We start from the raw sequence: 13,569 nt of genomic DNA on the forward strand, positions 1-13,569 counted from the left end.
TCTTTTGTCATGTAAAACGAAATGGTGGTAGGAATTGTACCCTGTAGCTAGGTTTCATCAGGCTATTAAGCTATAAATTTTTTAAATTTATTTAATTAATAATTAGTGTTGACAATCTTTAGACAAAAGCTTGCATGATCGTTGCTTCTTTCCTCCTCCTCCTCATTTCTCTCATTAGTGTTGTGCCGCAAAACTCACAGGCAAGTGAAACTCACGTTCAAAGGCAAAAATAGATTACTTTTCTAACTTCAATTTCATAGTAAATTTGAACTAGAGTGCGCTATGTAAAATATTTATACTAAACAAATTTTGATATATTTCATCTAAGTTTTAACTATCAATCTTTGTTTTGTTAGTTGGATTAAAAAGAAAAGGGAAAAGGAAAAATATTAATAGGGAAAGCAAAGAAAACATCTTTAGGGAGGGCACTAGTTATTAATCAAATGTTGATCATAAAAGTTATAAGTCTCTGTAAATCTTGTCCACATGTGATATGTGTGTGCGCACACGCTTGGATATAGAGAGAACTGGAGAATTGGCAATTTGGATAGTAACTTGATTAGGTCTAAAGTGAAACATACATGTCTGAAGTTCAAAAAAATGTATTCAATTTATTTGCACGAGCAATATGTCATTTGGCAAGAAAAAATTTGTAATTCTGACACAAATTTCACAATCTCAGTTGTATATGTGTGAGTTAATAAAGTTAATAAGAATCATAGGAAATAACACAATACGGAAATAGGCAAGAAACAAGAAAATCAAAGGCATATAAAGACGACCAATTCATATAAATCTTATAACATTGTATCGTATTATCTCGTGCTTGGTTCGTCGTATAATAAAAGCCATCTAAAACAAATTCGAAGCTATTTTGGATAAATATTTTCTTTTGAAGAAATTCAATAAATATCTAGCCGTACACAAAACTCTGGCAAACGCAGAGCATAAGAAATCTTAAAATAAGGATGATGACAAGAAGTTGGACCTTAATGGGTGTGGACATTCTATAAAAGTTTAGACAAGTGACAGTTTTGGTACAACTTCTAATATCATTTGATGTACTGGTATATGTTTGAATGAGGATCTTTTGCTCGTGTTTAATGAAAAAAATTAGTACTTTGTATCTTACACAATTGATACTTATTATGCAAAGCTTCTTTTTGTTTCATAAATTGCTGGACTCGAAGTTTGTGAATCTAAAAGTATAAAATTAGTGTCCAACCAATTTGTGAAAATGTTACTATAGAAGGGCCAGCGCAAGTTCATACATTTGTAAAAGGAACTTTGAGGCTGATAATTCAAATTTTTTCTTGATTTTTATATTTATTCATTACTTAACCATCCTTCTCTGTAATATCATCATAGAGTGTAATATAAACTCTATGACACTTTGTGATGATCATTAAAAAAAAACTAATTTGTGAAACAAAAAGAAGTCTTATATAATTTTCGTGTAAGGCATAATATACAATTTCTCATGTTTAACAGTTCTGCAACTTCTGTTGCCTAGTAAATTATATTATTTCCCTAATTCTTAAAGGTTAAGGAGGTTAAATTAAATTTACTTGCAAATATAAAAAGAAAAGAATGAAAAACTACTTTTACAAACTTTTTTCGTTTTCCATCACAAATATAGATATTCAATAAAATCGAATAATCCTAATGTGATTCAAATTTCAAACTTTTCAGCTGAATTTTTTTCTATTAGTAAATAAAAATTAGATTGTTATAACTTAAATTTATGACAAAGTAACGAAAAATCCTGTTCATTAAGTAAAAGAAAAGGTTTTTTCTTTTATTTTTTATTTTAAAAGTGAAGGATATAGAAATGAACATGGTACCCCACGTTACAAATCAGAGAGGCTTTGCTTAGATCACAAAAGGCCCCAGATCCAAAGCATAGCCGCCATTAGTGTTTGTGGCTCAAATGTACGTTGTCATTACTGATTCTTAGGACTTGGATATTCCTCTTATCTTATGGTCAAATCAAGCCATTAAAACATAACACAAATATATACATGTAATTTTATTTAAAATAAATATTAATTTTTAAATTCATAATTTTAAATGCTCAATATATTTAATGCAAAAAATCTGAAGGTTAAATGAGTTTAAATACTGCATCGCTTCTGTATGAGTGGACACTTGAGCTAGAAAAACTAAGAGGTCCGTTTGGACATGATCTTTTTTCCTTTTTTCTCAAATACAAATTTCAAAATATTGCCTGATTATGCATTGAAATGATTGTTTGGCTAGTTTTTGAAGATTAGTACACGTTAAAATCAGTTTTTCAAGTGAACTTTTGTTCTATTCGCAAAATTCTAACTTTAAAATGAAACACATGTCGAACTACAGCGTCAACTTTCAAATACCACTTTTAAACTTCAAATTAAATAACTTTTTTTTCGAATCTCAACCAAATTTATATCCAAACGCCTACAAGCAGAGCGGAGCCAAAATTTGAAGTTTATAAGTTTGAAATTCTAGTCATTTTTGAGTTATAGGGTTCTAAATGAATGATTTATACATATTAAATTAATTTCTTAAGACAAATATTAATTTGTAATCAAAATTACTGAATTTTGCGAAGTTCGCTTCCTACACTTTAGTTGCGCCTTGCGTACAAGAAAGGGCTCTTTGAGGCGGATAATGATAACAAGACTGGTCTTTGGTTGGATTATTGGTTTTTCTTTGATTGTTAGCTTTGTGGTTGGTAATGGAGATTGGAAGATGACAAAAATAAGCTGGATTCTTTTGTCTTTGAGCAGTAGTAGTGTTTAGCTATGAAATTACACTTCTTGATCATGACCAAATGATGGTCACATTCTTTACTTTGGGATCTCAACCCATTAAACAACTATCATACTCTACTTGTAGATTAGTACTATGCTGTCATCACACATTAAAGAAATGATGGCTCACTTTTTGGCCTGCTTCCTCAAGAGATTTAAACTTTTAATAGCCCACATTAACATTGTGACATCTTGATCAAGTACTTCTAAGGAACTACTTTATCTGATTTTTTAAAATATTGTTTTATCTATAAAAAGTTGCCCAAAATAAACGTCTAGAAAATAAGATAGCTTTAGCATTCACTCTTAGCTTTAACATTCACTCTTATTTCAGTTAATGTTCTATATAATTTTCTAAAAAGGCTCTCAAAATTTATTACTCATTTGATGTGAAATAAAAGATAATTTGGTTAAATTATCCTGTGATTAATGTTATTAAATAATTCCTCTTATGAATATGTCAAAATCTTAAACGAAATTTTAAAAAGGATCGAAGGAGCGAGTGGCAAGCGGGTTATGAGACTTGAGGAAATAAATCAATAATGGCAGTATGAAAACAAGGAGAAAAAAATCTCTAACAATTATATCTAGAAATTTGTCTAGAGACTAATCATAACTTTTGAAATTAGTAGATAAAGAACTCTAGATCCAATTCTTAAGATCAATCATAACTTTAAAATTGTGGAATGATGAATCACTCTTTCTAGCTTTCTCTAATTAAATAGTACTCTATTAAAGTTAGTTCGATTTGTGAAACTCAAACACATGGCTTAAGTCACAATACAACCTTTGCCGACTGAGCTAAGCCTTGGGGCAAATCTCAACATCTATTAGTGACCTAGACATAAAAAATTGTGAAATTTGGAGAAACGTTTGAAGTTCTATTTGGATATGAATATAAATTGAAATTATTTTTGAATTTCTGCAAGTAATTTAGAGTTAAAATTGTGAAAATAACTTTTAATTATTTTTCGAATTCCGGAAGTTGTAAACAATGCTATGTCTAGCAGTTTTCCGAAATAGTAATATTCTGGGAAAAAGTGAAAGTCTATCAGTGGCCAAACGGGTACTTAATTCAATCTCTACAGTAACCCCGCTCCACCAAACAAGCAAGACAAACCGCGAAAATTAGAATCTTCTTGAAAATTCCTCTTGATATAATATTTCAAAAAAAATCTATTTTACATGAAATTAAAAAAAAACATTAGGCAAAGATAAAATACAAGCAAACTCCTTGCCACCATTTTCTCTCCAAATCTCTTCTGCATCACTCACCTTTCCCTTCGTACTGTCCGTCCAAATAAAAACCACACTCAATTCACTGACGTCACCATCCCGACAAGGTGACGTCATCCTCCCCACAATACCATGTCACAGTTATGACAAACTCACCAACCAAAACAACAACCATTTCAAGTGGCGGTGCCACGTCGGCGATGAGGGTAATAGTACCCTTACAAGGTGTAGTACAGGGCCGAGGTGGTCTTTTCTTAGGTTCTGTTATCCCCTGTGCTCTTTTCTACTTCTGGCAACTCTACCTTAAACGTAATCGTAATCGCCGCCCTTCCTCCAATAATAATAACGCCGAATCTGGGTCTTCCGGGTCGACCCATTTGCCCGATGTGTCTTCCGGGTCGGGTTTACAGAGAGTTCATTCACGTATTTTGTTGTCACCTAAAGGAACCAGTGGACAATCTCAAGTGTCTGTTAGAGCTAATTCTGTTATTTCTAAACAAATTGATAGTAGCCCTTGTTTTGTTGGATTAAATAAAGCTTCTCAAGATCCTTATGATGAGTTCAGTAATCCTGATGGTGTTATTCAACTAGGGTTAGATGAAAACAAGGTAATTATTTTAGGTTTTTTTTTTTTTCCCCTTCATTTTTTGGATACACTAATTATGTATATGTCATGTATATTTATAGTTAATATCCGTCCCAATTTATGTGGCACAAAGTTTAAGAGTGAAATTAAGACTTTGAAAATTGTGATTCAAAATAAGTTATAGATATTTGTGGGGCTATAAATCAATCTCAGTAAGGCTAAAATGAGAGGTTTAAAGTTAACTTGTTACTAAATATAGAAATGTGTCATTCTTTTTGGACCAACTAAAAATGAAAGAGTGTTACATAAATAGGGGAGGAGGGAGTATTATTTTTAGGTAAAAGGCTCAAATATGCCATCAAACTATCGGAAATGGCTCATTTATACCACTCGTCAATAGTTTGGCTCATTTATGCCATTGAACTATCAGGAATGGCTCATCCATGTCATTTTTCAATAAAATCGGTTTTACAATACCAGATATGACACTTGGTCACCAATTAGAGGTTCACGTCGTTTAATTAAACCAACACAAATTAAATCCTAAATTAAACTAAAGCCCGACCCACAAATCTGTGCTGGTTTAATTAAACGACATGGACCTCTAATTGGAGGTCAAGTGTCATATCTGGTATTGTAAAATCTACGTTGATGAAAAATGGCATGGATGAGCCATTTATGATAGTTCGATGACATAAATGAGCCAAACTATTGACGAATGACATAAATGAGTCATTTCCGATAGTTCGATGACATATTTGAGCCTTTTCCGTTATTTTTATTGAGTGGTCCAAAAAGGTAATTATCCCATAATTTTTTTGTTTTTGATATGACGGAAAATGATTTGCTTAGTGAAATCATTTGAGTGTTTGCATATTTTGAACTGTGACAAAATGGAAAATTTGACATTTTTCTCCAATTTCTGGAATCATTTTTTATCGAAAGCATCTCCTCCATGCCAAATGTAGTATGTATATTGTTGGGGAATTTTATTTTTTCGTTTTTTTATTTCTTTCTTGTTTGTACTTTTTATGACCCATTTGAGTTTTGTCTTTGTTTGTATGTTTATAGTTGTCATTGGATTTAGTTCAAGAATGGCTAGCAGAAAATGTGTCAAGATGGATGATGGCTGAGGATTTGAGTATAAGTGGAATAGCTACTTATCAGCCGTTTGACGGGTTGTTGGAGTTAAAAGTGGTAAGCTTTTTAATTTTTTCTTGTACACTACTAGTGACTTGTTTGTTGATCTACTGTTGACATGTATTGGATGGCCTCTGTTTTGATTATGGATTGTTCTTCTTGGACTAATAAAGTATTAATCATATTGTTGTAGTTTATACAAAGCTAGAGAAGGAAATTGAACAAAAAATTTACTAGAAAAAGTTCGTAAAAATTTAAGTTGTTAATTTGAGTTAAGACTTTATAGGATTAAATCAATGAGATACCAATTTCGGCAGTAATAGTTTATAATTGTAACCAAGGATGGGCTCATATTATATCCAAATATGCTTGTATAACAGTTACTCCGTATCAGTTATAACCCATCCACTAATTCAGTGTGCTTTATAGCTGGTTTGACTTGAAACGTGAACCCCTGGCTGCCGGATTGGTACAGAGCTGTATAGACTGCCCTAACAGCATTTGACAATACCAAAATTACCTATTTTATTCAAGGGAATTGAATTGTATGCCTGTCTTGAGCTTCCCAAGTTTATAATGTACAACAAACATAAGGAAGTACAACAAACATAAGGAAAAGCAACAAAATAAACTTCTTTCTTTTTAAAGTGCTAATTAACTTCTGAAAAGTTTGACAAAGCTCTACACCATCGATGCTAAGTTTCACTTTGGAAAAATGAGCATGGCTCTGAATGTTTTGATATTCTTTAGCTTTCAGAGCCCGTGATTGTCTTATAAAGGAGGATGAAAATATAATAAAAGAAGAGAAATGATAGGAAAATTTTAAAACCTGAAAATGCATTTGATCAGCCAAAGCGTCCAAACCATATTCAGAGGCACGGAAGAAATTCTTTTGTATGTTGTTGGGAAATTTCTGCTCCTACTCGAGCATTGCATTTTGGTAAAACTTGAGTTGGAAACTCATAATTATGGTCAATCTAGCTCCGTTATTTATGTTGATTCAACATTTGATGATTGTCTGTGGTGATGTTTGTCCCGACCACAACAATGGGTCCGCTTACAGTGTGATATGATAAAAAATCTGATTTCTGTGTTTCAGTACAAAAGAGAATAGCTTGACCTGCTTTATTATGCATGATTTTCCTTATAAGCAAGCTCAAAAATCTTTAATAGTGAAATTACCATTTTCCCAAAAAAAAAAAAAAGTCTTTAATAGTGAATATTGGGCTCAGTTGTTCTGAGAGGTAGCACTATTATTTCCTTGATAAGTATTCACCTTGATATTCATCATTGTGTAACCTGTCAAAGGATCTATTGCTAGTTTTGCAGTACCTGTTGAAGAGGGAAGACAATTTTGGCTTCTTTGAAATATGAGTGGCTACCTTTGTCATCAGGTATCCTATGGGTGGGAGATGATCTGATGGATTTACCTTTCTAAATTGTGTGTTTGAATTGTATAACAGCAATATATGGAATTATCCTTGAGCCATTATGAAGATCAATTAAAAAACACGACAAATATTTTGTGTGATTCTACATTACTTATTGTATCTCTTTGAGTTGCTTTATGTGTTTTCTTACCTGTTAATTTCACCTGTATGCAGGCTGTGGCAGGATTTATGTCTCAAGCTGTGGATAATTCAGTGTCCTTCAGCCCTTCGCAAATGGTACTTACCGGTGGTGCAACTCCTGCGCTTGAGATACTGAGCTTCTGCCTAGCTGATCCTGGAAATGCTTTTCTCGTTCCCTCGCCTTATTATCCCGAGTGAGTTTTATTCTCTTTTCCGAAAAAATAATTCAATCTTTTGGTTATTTTACTTGGTGTATAAAATGATCTCAACACGTCTGCAGTCTTGATAGGGATGTCAAATGGAGAACTGGAGTGGAGATTATACCTGTTCCATGCCGCAGTGCAGACAACTTTAGCTTGAGCATCGATGCTCTTGACCGAGCTTTTAACCAAGCAAAGAAACGTGGTCTTAAAGTACGAGGGGTTATCATTTCTAACCCCTCGAATCCTGTGGGCAATATGTTCTCTAGGGAGACACTTTATAACCTCTTAGACTTTGCAACGGAGAAGAACATCCATGTAATATCCAATGAAATCTTGGCAGGGTCGAGTTACGGAGGTGAAGAGTTTGTCAGCATAGCAGAGATAATTGATTCTGAAGATTTTGACCGGAACAGGGTACACATCGTGTATGGTCTCTCTAAGGACCTCTCGCTTCCCGGTTTCAGGGTGGGGGCCATTTATACTTGCAATGAAAATGTTCTAGCTGTTGTGAAAAAATTGACAAGATTCTCATCCATTTCAGTGCCAACACAGCATTTACTCATCCAGATGCTATCAGATGCAAAATTTGTACAGCAATTTATCAAGAGGAATAGAGAGAGGCTAAGAAGGATGTATTCTCTATTTGTCAGTGGATTGAAGCAGCTGGGAATTGAGTGCACTAAAAGTAGCGGGGGCTTCTACTGTTGGGCTGACATGAGCAGGTTAATTCGGTCGTATAATGAGAAGGGAGAGATTGAGCTTTGGGATAATCTACTAAATGTTGCTAAGATCAATGCAACTCCTGGTTCTTCCTGCCATTGCGTTGAACCGGGGTGGTTCAGGTTATGTTTTACGACCTTAAGTGAGAAGGATATTTCCACAGTTATGCGACGTATTCAGAAAGTTTTGGAGACACGGAAGTCTCTGAGTTAAGTTGCTAATGACACGATCCCTTACAGTAGTCAAACCACCAAAGGTCCAAAATTCTGCAGGGATTTTAAGGTCACATGTTATGTGATTTTAATCGATCCTTCCGGTTTGTGGAATTTGACCTGCTTCTGGGTTCTAGAGATTGAAGATAGGTGAATTAGCATTCGACGTTGATGCAAGGATAAGCATATTAGCATGTAGAGATGGTTTCAAATGAAATTCATTTCCAAATTCTTTGTGCATAGTCAATAAGTAAGGTCTTAATATTTTCTTTTTATTCCTCACATTGTTGTATAGTTACAGGTAGATGTATGGACTCATTATTTGTTCACATTCATTCTTGTGGTAGGATTAGATAATGTTATTCGAGAAATGAATTGGTTTCTTCATCCCTTTAAAGGTTGTTGATATATGCTTGTCAAAGAGGACAAAGATATGATATATGCTTCTTTCATCAATAGTTCAAAGAAACAAGTTATCTCTCATCCAATTATTTTCTGGTAAATGGACTGCAATATTGGTAACTTGTTATTCACTTAATAATGGTAACAGTAAATGGACTGCAATATTGTATGCTTATATAAAAAGCAGTTGTGAAGCTGCACATGAGACATCAAAATGCCTCAGCATCTTACAGGAAAAGAATGGCTTTATTGTAAACTTACAATGTGGTACCAATTGATTAAAAGAATCACAAATCAAATACAAAAGAATCTTCTCTTTGTACCAAAAGCTGCCACCCCCTAATCACTCTCATTCCAAATTCAAGAATACGACCGATACTATTAATTGATCTGTGCGTCTCTCTTTTTTGAGATCCTTTCCTATTCCCTCACCAAATCTCATGAGAAGCGAGTTCAGCACAGCAGGCCCTGCCTTAAATATAACCCGAAATCCAATCCCAGCTAAGACTACTTTTTTCTCATTCTATAATCTTTACTATGATCCCAAGCCATTCCTGATGGACTCAAGAACCTGCACTACCTCAGCCATGCTAGGTCTCCTTGAAGGTATTTCAGAAGTACAAATCAAGCCTAACTTCATTACCTGAATCAGCTCATTTTCCGCAAAGCCTCTCAAACTCCTATCGAAACAGTCTGAAGCAGCACCCCTTTCTATCAGCCCTCTGACATATTCACACAAGACCAACACTTCATTTGCTGCTGGGCTCTCCACCGGTTTCCTCCCAGTGACCAACTCCAACAGAATTACCCCGAAACTATAAACATCACATTTATCACTTAGTCGGTTACTTTGCGCTAGCTCTGGCGCAACGTAACCAACTGCATTGTGAAACTTGGTTAGTCCATAGTTATCCAGCAGGGGAAGGAACCTACTCAGGCCATAATCAGTCAATTTGGCTTCATAGTTTGTGTCCAGGAGTATATTAGTGGACTTGATATTAAGATGAACGACAGGAGGTTTGCAATCATGGTGAAGATACGTGAGCGCTCGAGCTGTTCCTACAGCTATCTGAAACCTTCTTGGCCAAGTCAGCTCCGGGTTACCAGCACCGGTGCTGGTTCCAGGAAAACTAAGTCCATGTAAATTATCATACAGGTTTCCGTTCGGAACAAACTCGGATAATATTAACTGCATGCTAGAGGACCAGTAGTACCCTTGTAAAGCAACAAGGTTGGGGTGCTGAAGGGATCCTAACCGACCGATTTCATGCTCGAATTCATCTTGATTTCTGATTCGCCCCAATGTCTCGAGTTTCTTTACTGCAATCGATACACCACCTTCAAAGGAAGTTCTGTAAACTGATCCAATCGTTCCCCCACCAATCAAAGATTCCTTGTCTAGCAAGGCTTTTGTGCCTGCCTCCCAGTCCTCGTATTTCGAAGGCAAAGTCTTGCTGAAAAGAACCAACTTTCCTATAATGACGTTTGAATCTGTCGAAGCCAGTGGCGTGCTCTCTACAACAAATGATTCAATTTCTCTCCTCCTTCTTCGCCGGGCCTTCATATTGATGATGGTTATCAAACAAACGCCTGTAAGGATTAGTGCAGCAGCGACAATAGCAACAATAGCTGAGGCACTCAATTTCGGTTTCCCTTTTGCAGGAGTAGTGCCCCTGGCAGAGCATGAAACTTCTAAAGGATCACCACAAAGACCACTATTATGAAAAAACGCCGAGGGTCCGAACTTCTTGATGCTCTCAACTGAGGGTATAGCACCAGATAGAAGGTTATAAGATACATTAAAGTGAGTTAAATTATGCAAATCTCCAAGAGCAACAGGGATTGGCCCAGACAACAGATTCTGTGATAAATCCAAAAAATGCAATTTAGACAAATTTCCAATGATTGATGGAATACTTCCATTCAGTTGGTTATGATGTAAGTCAAGATATACAAGGTTTGACAAATTGTATAGGTTTTGTTTTATTTCTCCTTCTAAAAGATTCCCAGATAGATCCCTGCAGCAGATATTATACTGTTCAATTCCAGTTCAAAGCAACGATTAAATAATAGAACAAATTAGACTAAGATGGTAATATACTCACAGTTGCAGAAGAAGCTTGCAGTTGCTAATCTCATATGGGATTTCACCAGATAGGGTGAGATTATGCAGGTCCAAAACTGCAAGCCATTCAATACTACCAAGCTCGGGTGGGATTGTCCCGCCTAGCGAATTATTACCCAATCGAATAACAGAAAGGCTTTTCAAATCCGCAAGCTCAGTAGGGATACTTCCATTAATCCTGTTATACGCCATGTCCAAGTACTTCAACGCACTGCATTTCGTGATGCTCAAGGGAATTTCACCAAAAAAATTATTCCTTGCAACATCCAACACTTCCAGTCTTTGACTACAAGTCCCGGAGTAAAAAATCTCCCCCTCAAAACCGTTACTCGAAACACTGAAGTATGTAAGATTCACCAACTCAAGAACCCCGAAAGGAGCCAAACCGGAGAACTTATTGCCACCAAGATCCAAAAGCTTCAACCTTTGACATTGAGAAACTTGCTCTTGAACAAGTCCTGATAATGCATTGTTCCTCACAGACAAGTAAACTAACCCTGGAATATCACAAATTTGAGAAGGTAAACTTCCACTAAGACCATTAAAAGACAAGTCTATCCCTTCAAGATTCTGGCAATTACCAATTGATGCTGGAATTGGACCTGAAAGATTATTATGTGACAAGGAAATGAACCTTGTTTTTTCACAATTCATAAACAAAGCCACAGGAATCTCACCACTATACATATTTCTTGACAAATCAAGGAACCTTATGTTTGGTAAACCACCAACAAACTCAGGAATTGAACCAGAAAGGGCATTGGAGCTAAAGTTAATCTTCCATAATGAATCAATTCCACCATACTCTGCAGGAATTTCACCTCTAAATTGGTTCCCAAACAAAGTAAGGATTCTCAAAGACTTAAGTTCAGCCAAGGCAGGTGATAAAACCCCCTCAAGACTAGTATTCCATAACACAATTTTCACCACATTACCATCAGAATTACAGAAAACACCACTAAAGTCTATGCAAGGGGTTCCATTAGAATCCCAAGAACCTAAACTATTATAAGGGTCATTAGAAATGTTACCCTTGAATTGAAGAAGGATCTCTTTTTCAGTAATGGGAGAGACCAATTCCAACTCAAACAAACAAAAAGACCAAACAAGAACAAGACAATGAACAAATGTACCTAATTCTCTCATGTTTTCCACTCCAGCATTATCATTGCTGGATCCAATCTTGGAAGTTCTTGATTTCTATTTCTCCAAACACCCTTTTGCCTTTTCTCAAATGGGGTCCAATTAATAAAAAAACAAGATTTCGATCTTGACTAAACAGTAGCATTTTTAAATGCTTAGTATCTGCTTAAAACAAGAAAGAAATTAAAGTGCATTTATGGGTATAACTTAAAATTATGTGATTTGGTACTCTTTTCTTGAAGGAAACAATAAAGTTTGGAACTTTGGGTATTTTGTATATCTGGGTTGGTGTTGGAGTTACTAACCCTAAATTCTATAATTTTTGCAGAATTTCAAGAAAGATGAAGATTTCAAGAAAGTGGGCTTAAAAAAATTGAAAATTTGGAGGTGATATTGGTCTGGCTGGCAATGACATGCACAATAGAGTAGTAGAAAAGGGTAATACTAAACTAGTGGAATGCAAGGAGAAAATGCCTGGCTTTGCTGGAAAAGGTTGTTGGTCTACTAGTTTAATAGACCAACTGTTTAATTCTTAAAACAAAAGTCTGTACGTATTTTGACGGTTGTCTCCACATGATCATCTTCCTCCTTTTAATAACAACACTCATGAACCAAGATATAGGGGTGTTTTGCGGGTTTAACTGAACTTATTATTTTGTACTTTAACTATTTATGAACATAAAAAAAGATATAAACATATAATAAGGTCACACAAATCGTATCTTAAGATGTATAGGTATACAAGATCACACGAATTGATTGACGCTAAATCTTTGATTCACTTGTGCTCATCCTTCAACAATGTCGATGGATGCGTGTGGAATACTCCAAAAGTAAAATTTATACGTGTAATAAGGTCGAACGAACCGTGTCTTAAGATGTATACAAGATCACATGAATCAACTGACTTTATGATTCAGTACCCTTTAAAAATGCTAACAAGTACGTGTCGGATCCGTAAAAAATGTAGTACGTTTTTAAAGGATACAATATAAGTACAATAACATTTTTGGATACTCCGAACAATTTAGTCGCACTCTACTCTGTCTCCTCCCTCCCATCTTCTTTCATCATAATTTTGATGCATTATATAGAATAGGAATTTAATTAGTATATACTTAATTGTTTCTTTTTTTAGTGATAACAAACAAAAGGAGAAGCCAATTGGTAATCTGTCTGGTTTTGTGAGACTTCACTATCACTACAGTGGAGTATTGCATCATATATTCATATGGTAGGGTCTGTTATTCAAGAACAGAGAAGCATTTATTCCATTCACCAACCAAGGCACCGTTACCATCACTACTCACCAGACACTCTTTCCTTATAGACAGGTACCTAAAGATCAATGAAATGAAATGAAAGAAAGAAATGTAGGTTGAATTGAATGAGTCTTTTTTGAGAAGGTGAATTGAATGAGTCTTACAAAAGCTTTT

The 13,569-nt window shown here is 35.1% G+C and overlaps 2 protein-coding genes across 3 annotated transcripts; one reads left to right on the plus strand and one right to left on the minus strand.

The window, feature by feature from the left end:
- The first annotated feature begins 3,943 nt into the window (after nucleotides 1-3,943).
- Nucleotides 3,944-8,915, plus strand: LOC132635021 (probable aminotransferase ACS10). 2 transcript variants are annotated; one of them, XM_060351226.1, is made up of 4 exons: nucleotides 3,944-4,639; nucleotides 5,689-5,814; nucleotides 7,362-7,522; nucleotides 7,618-8,915. In XM_060351226.1, exons 1-4 carry the CDS (start codon nucleotides 4,175-4,177, stop codon nucleotides 8,462-8,464), a joined length of 1,599 nt encoding a protein of 532 aa, XP_060207209.1. In that variant the 5' UTR covers nucleotides 3,944-4,174; the 3' UTR covers nucleotides 8,465-8,915. The 2 variants fall into 2 exon arrangements, with proteins under 2 accessions (XP_060207209.1, XP_060207208.1); XM_060351225.1 differs by having other exon boundaries at nucleotides 3,949-4,639; nucleotides 7,609-8,915.
- A 102-nt stretch (nucleotides 8,916-9,017) lies between these two features.
- On the minus strand, nucleotides 9,018-12,795 carry LOC132635020 (probable LRR receptor-like serine/threonine-protein kinase At1g12460). The gene is made up of 2 exons (XM_060351224.1): nucleotides 10,971-12,795; nucleotides 9,018-10,883 (listed from the first exon to the last, which is right to left on the minus strand). Exons 1-2 carry the CDS (start codon nucleotides 12,134-12,136, stop codon nucleotides 9,401-9,403), a joined length of 2,649 nt encoding a protein of 882 aa, XP_060207207.1. The 5' UTR covers nucleotides 12,137-12,795; the 3' UTR covers nucleotides 9,018-9,400.
- Between the last annotated feature and the right edge of the window lie 774 nt (nucleotides 12,796-13,569).

This window comes from Lycium barbarum, chromosome 4, assembly GCF_019175385.1.
Source record: "Lycium barbarum isolate Lr01 chromosome 4, ASM1917538v2, whole genome shotgun sequence".
Taxonomy (NCBI): Eukaryota; Viridiplantae; Streptophyta; class Magnoliopsida; order Solanales; family Solanaceae; genus Lycium; species Lycium barbarum.

What these genes read in the sequence shown, in the direction of transcription:
- LOC132635021 (XM_060351225.1), top strand. Translation starts at nt 4,175, where the DNA reads ATGACAAACTCACCAACCAAAACAACAACCATTTCAAGTGGCGGTGCC. An exon ending in TAGGGTTAGATGAAAACAAG is followed by an intron (nt 4,640 to 5,688) that starts GTAATTATTTTA and finishes GTATGTTTATAG; the next exon opens with TTGTCATTGGATTTAGTTCA. An exon ending in GGTTGTTGGAGTTAAAAGTG is followed by an intron (nt 5,815 to 7,361) that starts GTAAGCTTTTTA and finishes ACCTGTATGCAG; the next exon opens with GCTGTGGCAGGATTTATGTC.
- LOC132635020 (XM_060351224.1), bottom strand. Translation starts at nt 12,136, where the DNA reads ATGAGAGAATTAGGTACATTTGTTCATTGTCTTGTTCTTGTTTGGTCT. An exon ending in TGCAAGCTTCTTCTGCAACT is followed by an intron (nt 10,884 to 10,970) that starts GTGAGTATATTA and finishes TATCTGCTGCAG; the next exon opens with GGATCTATCTGGGAATCTTT.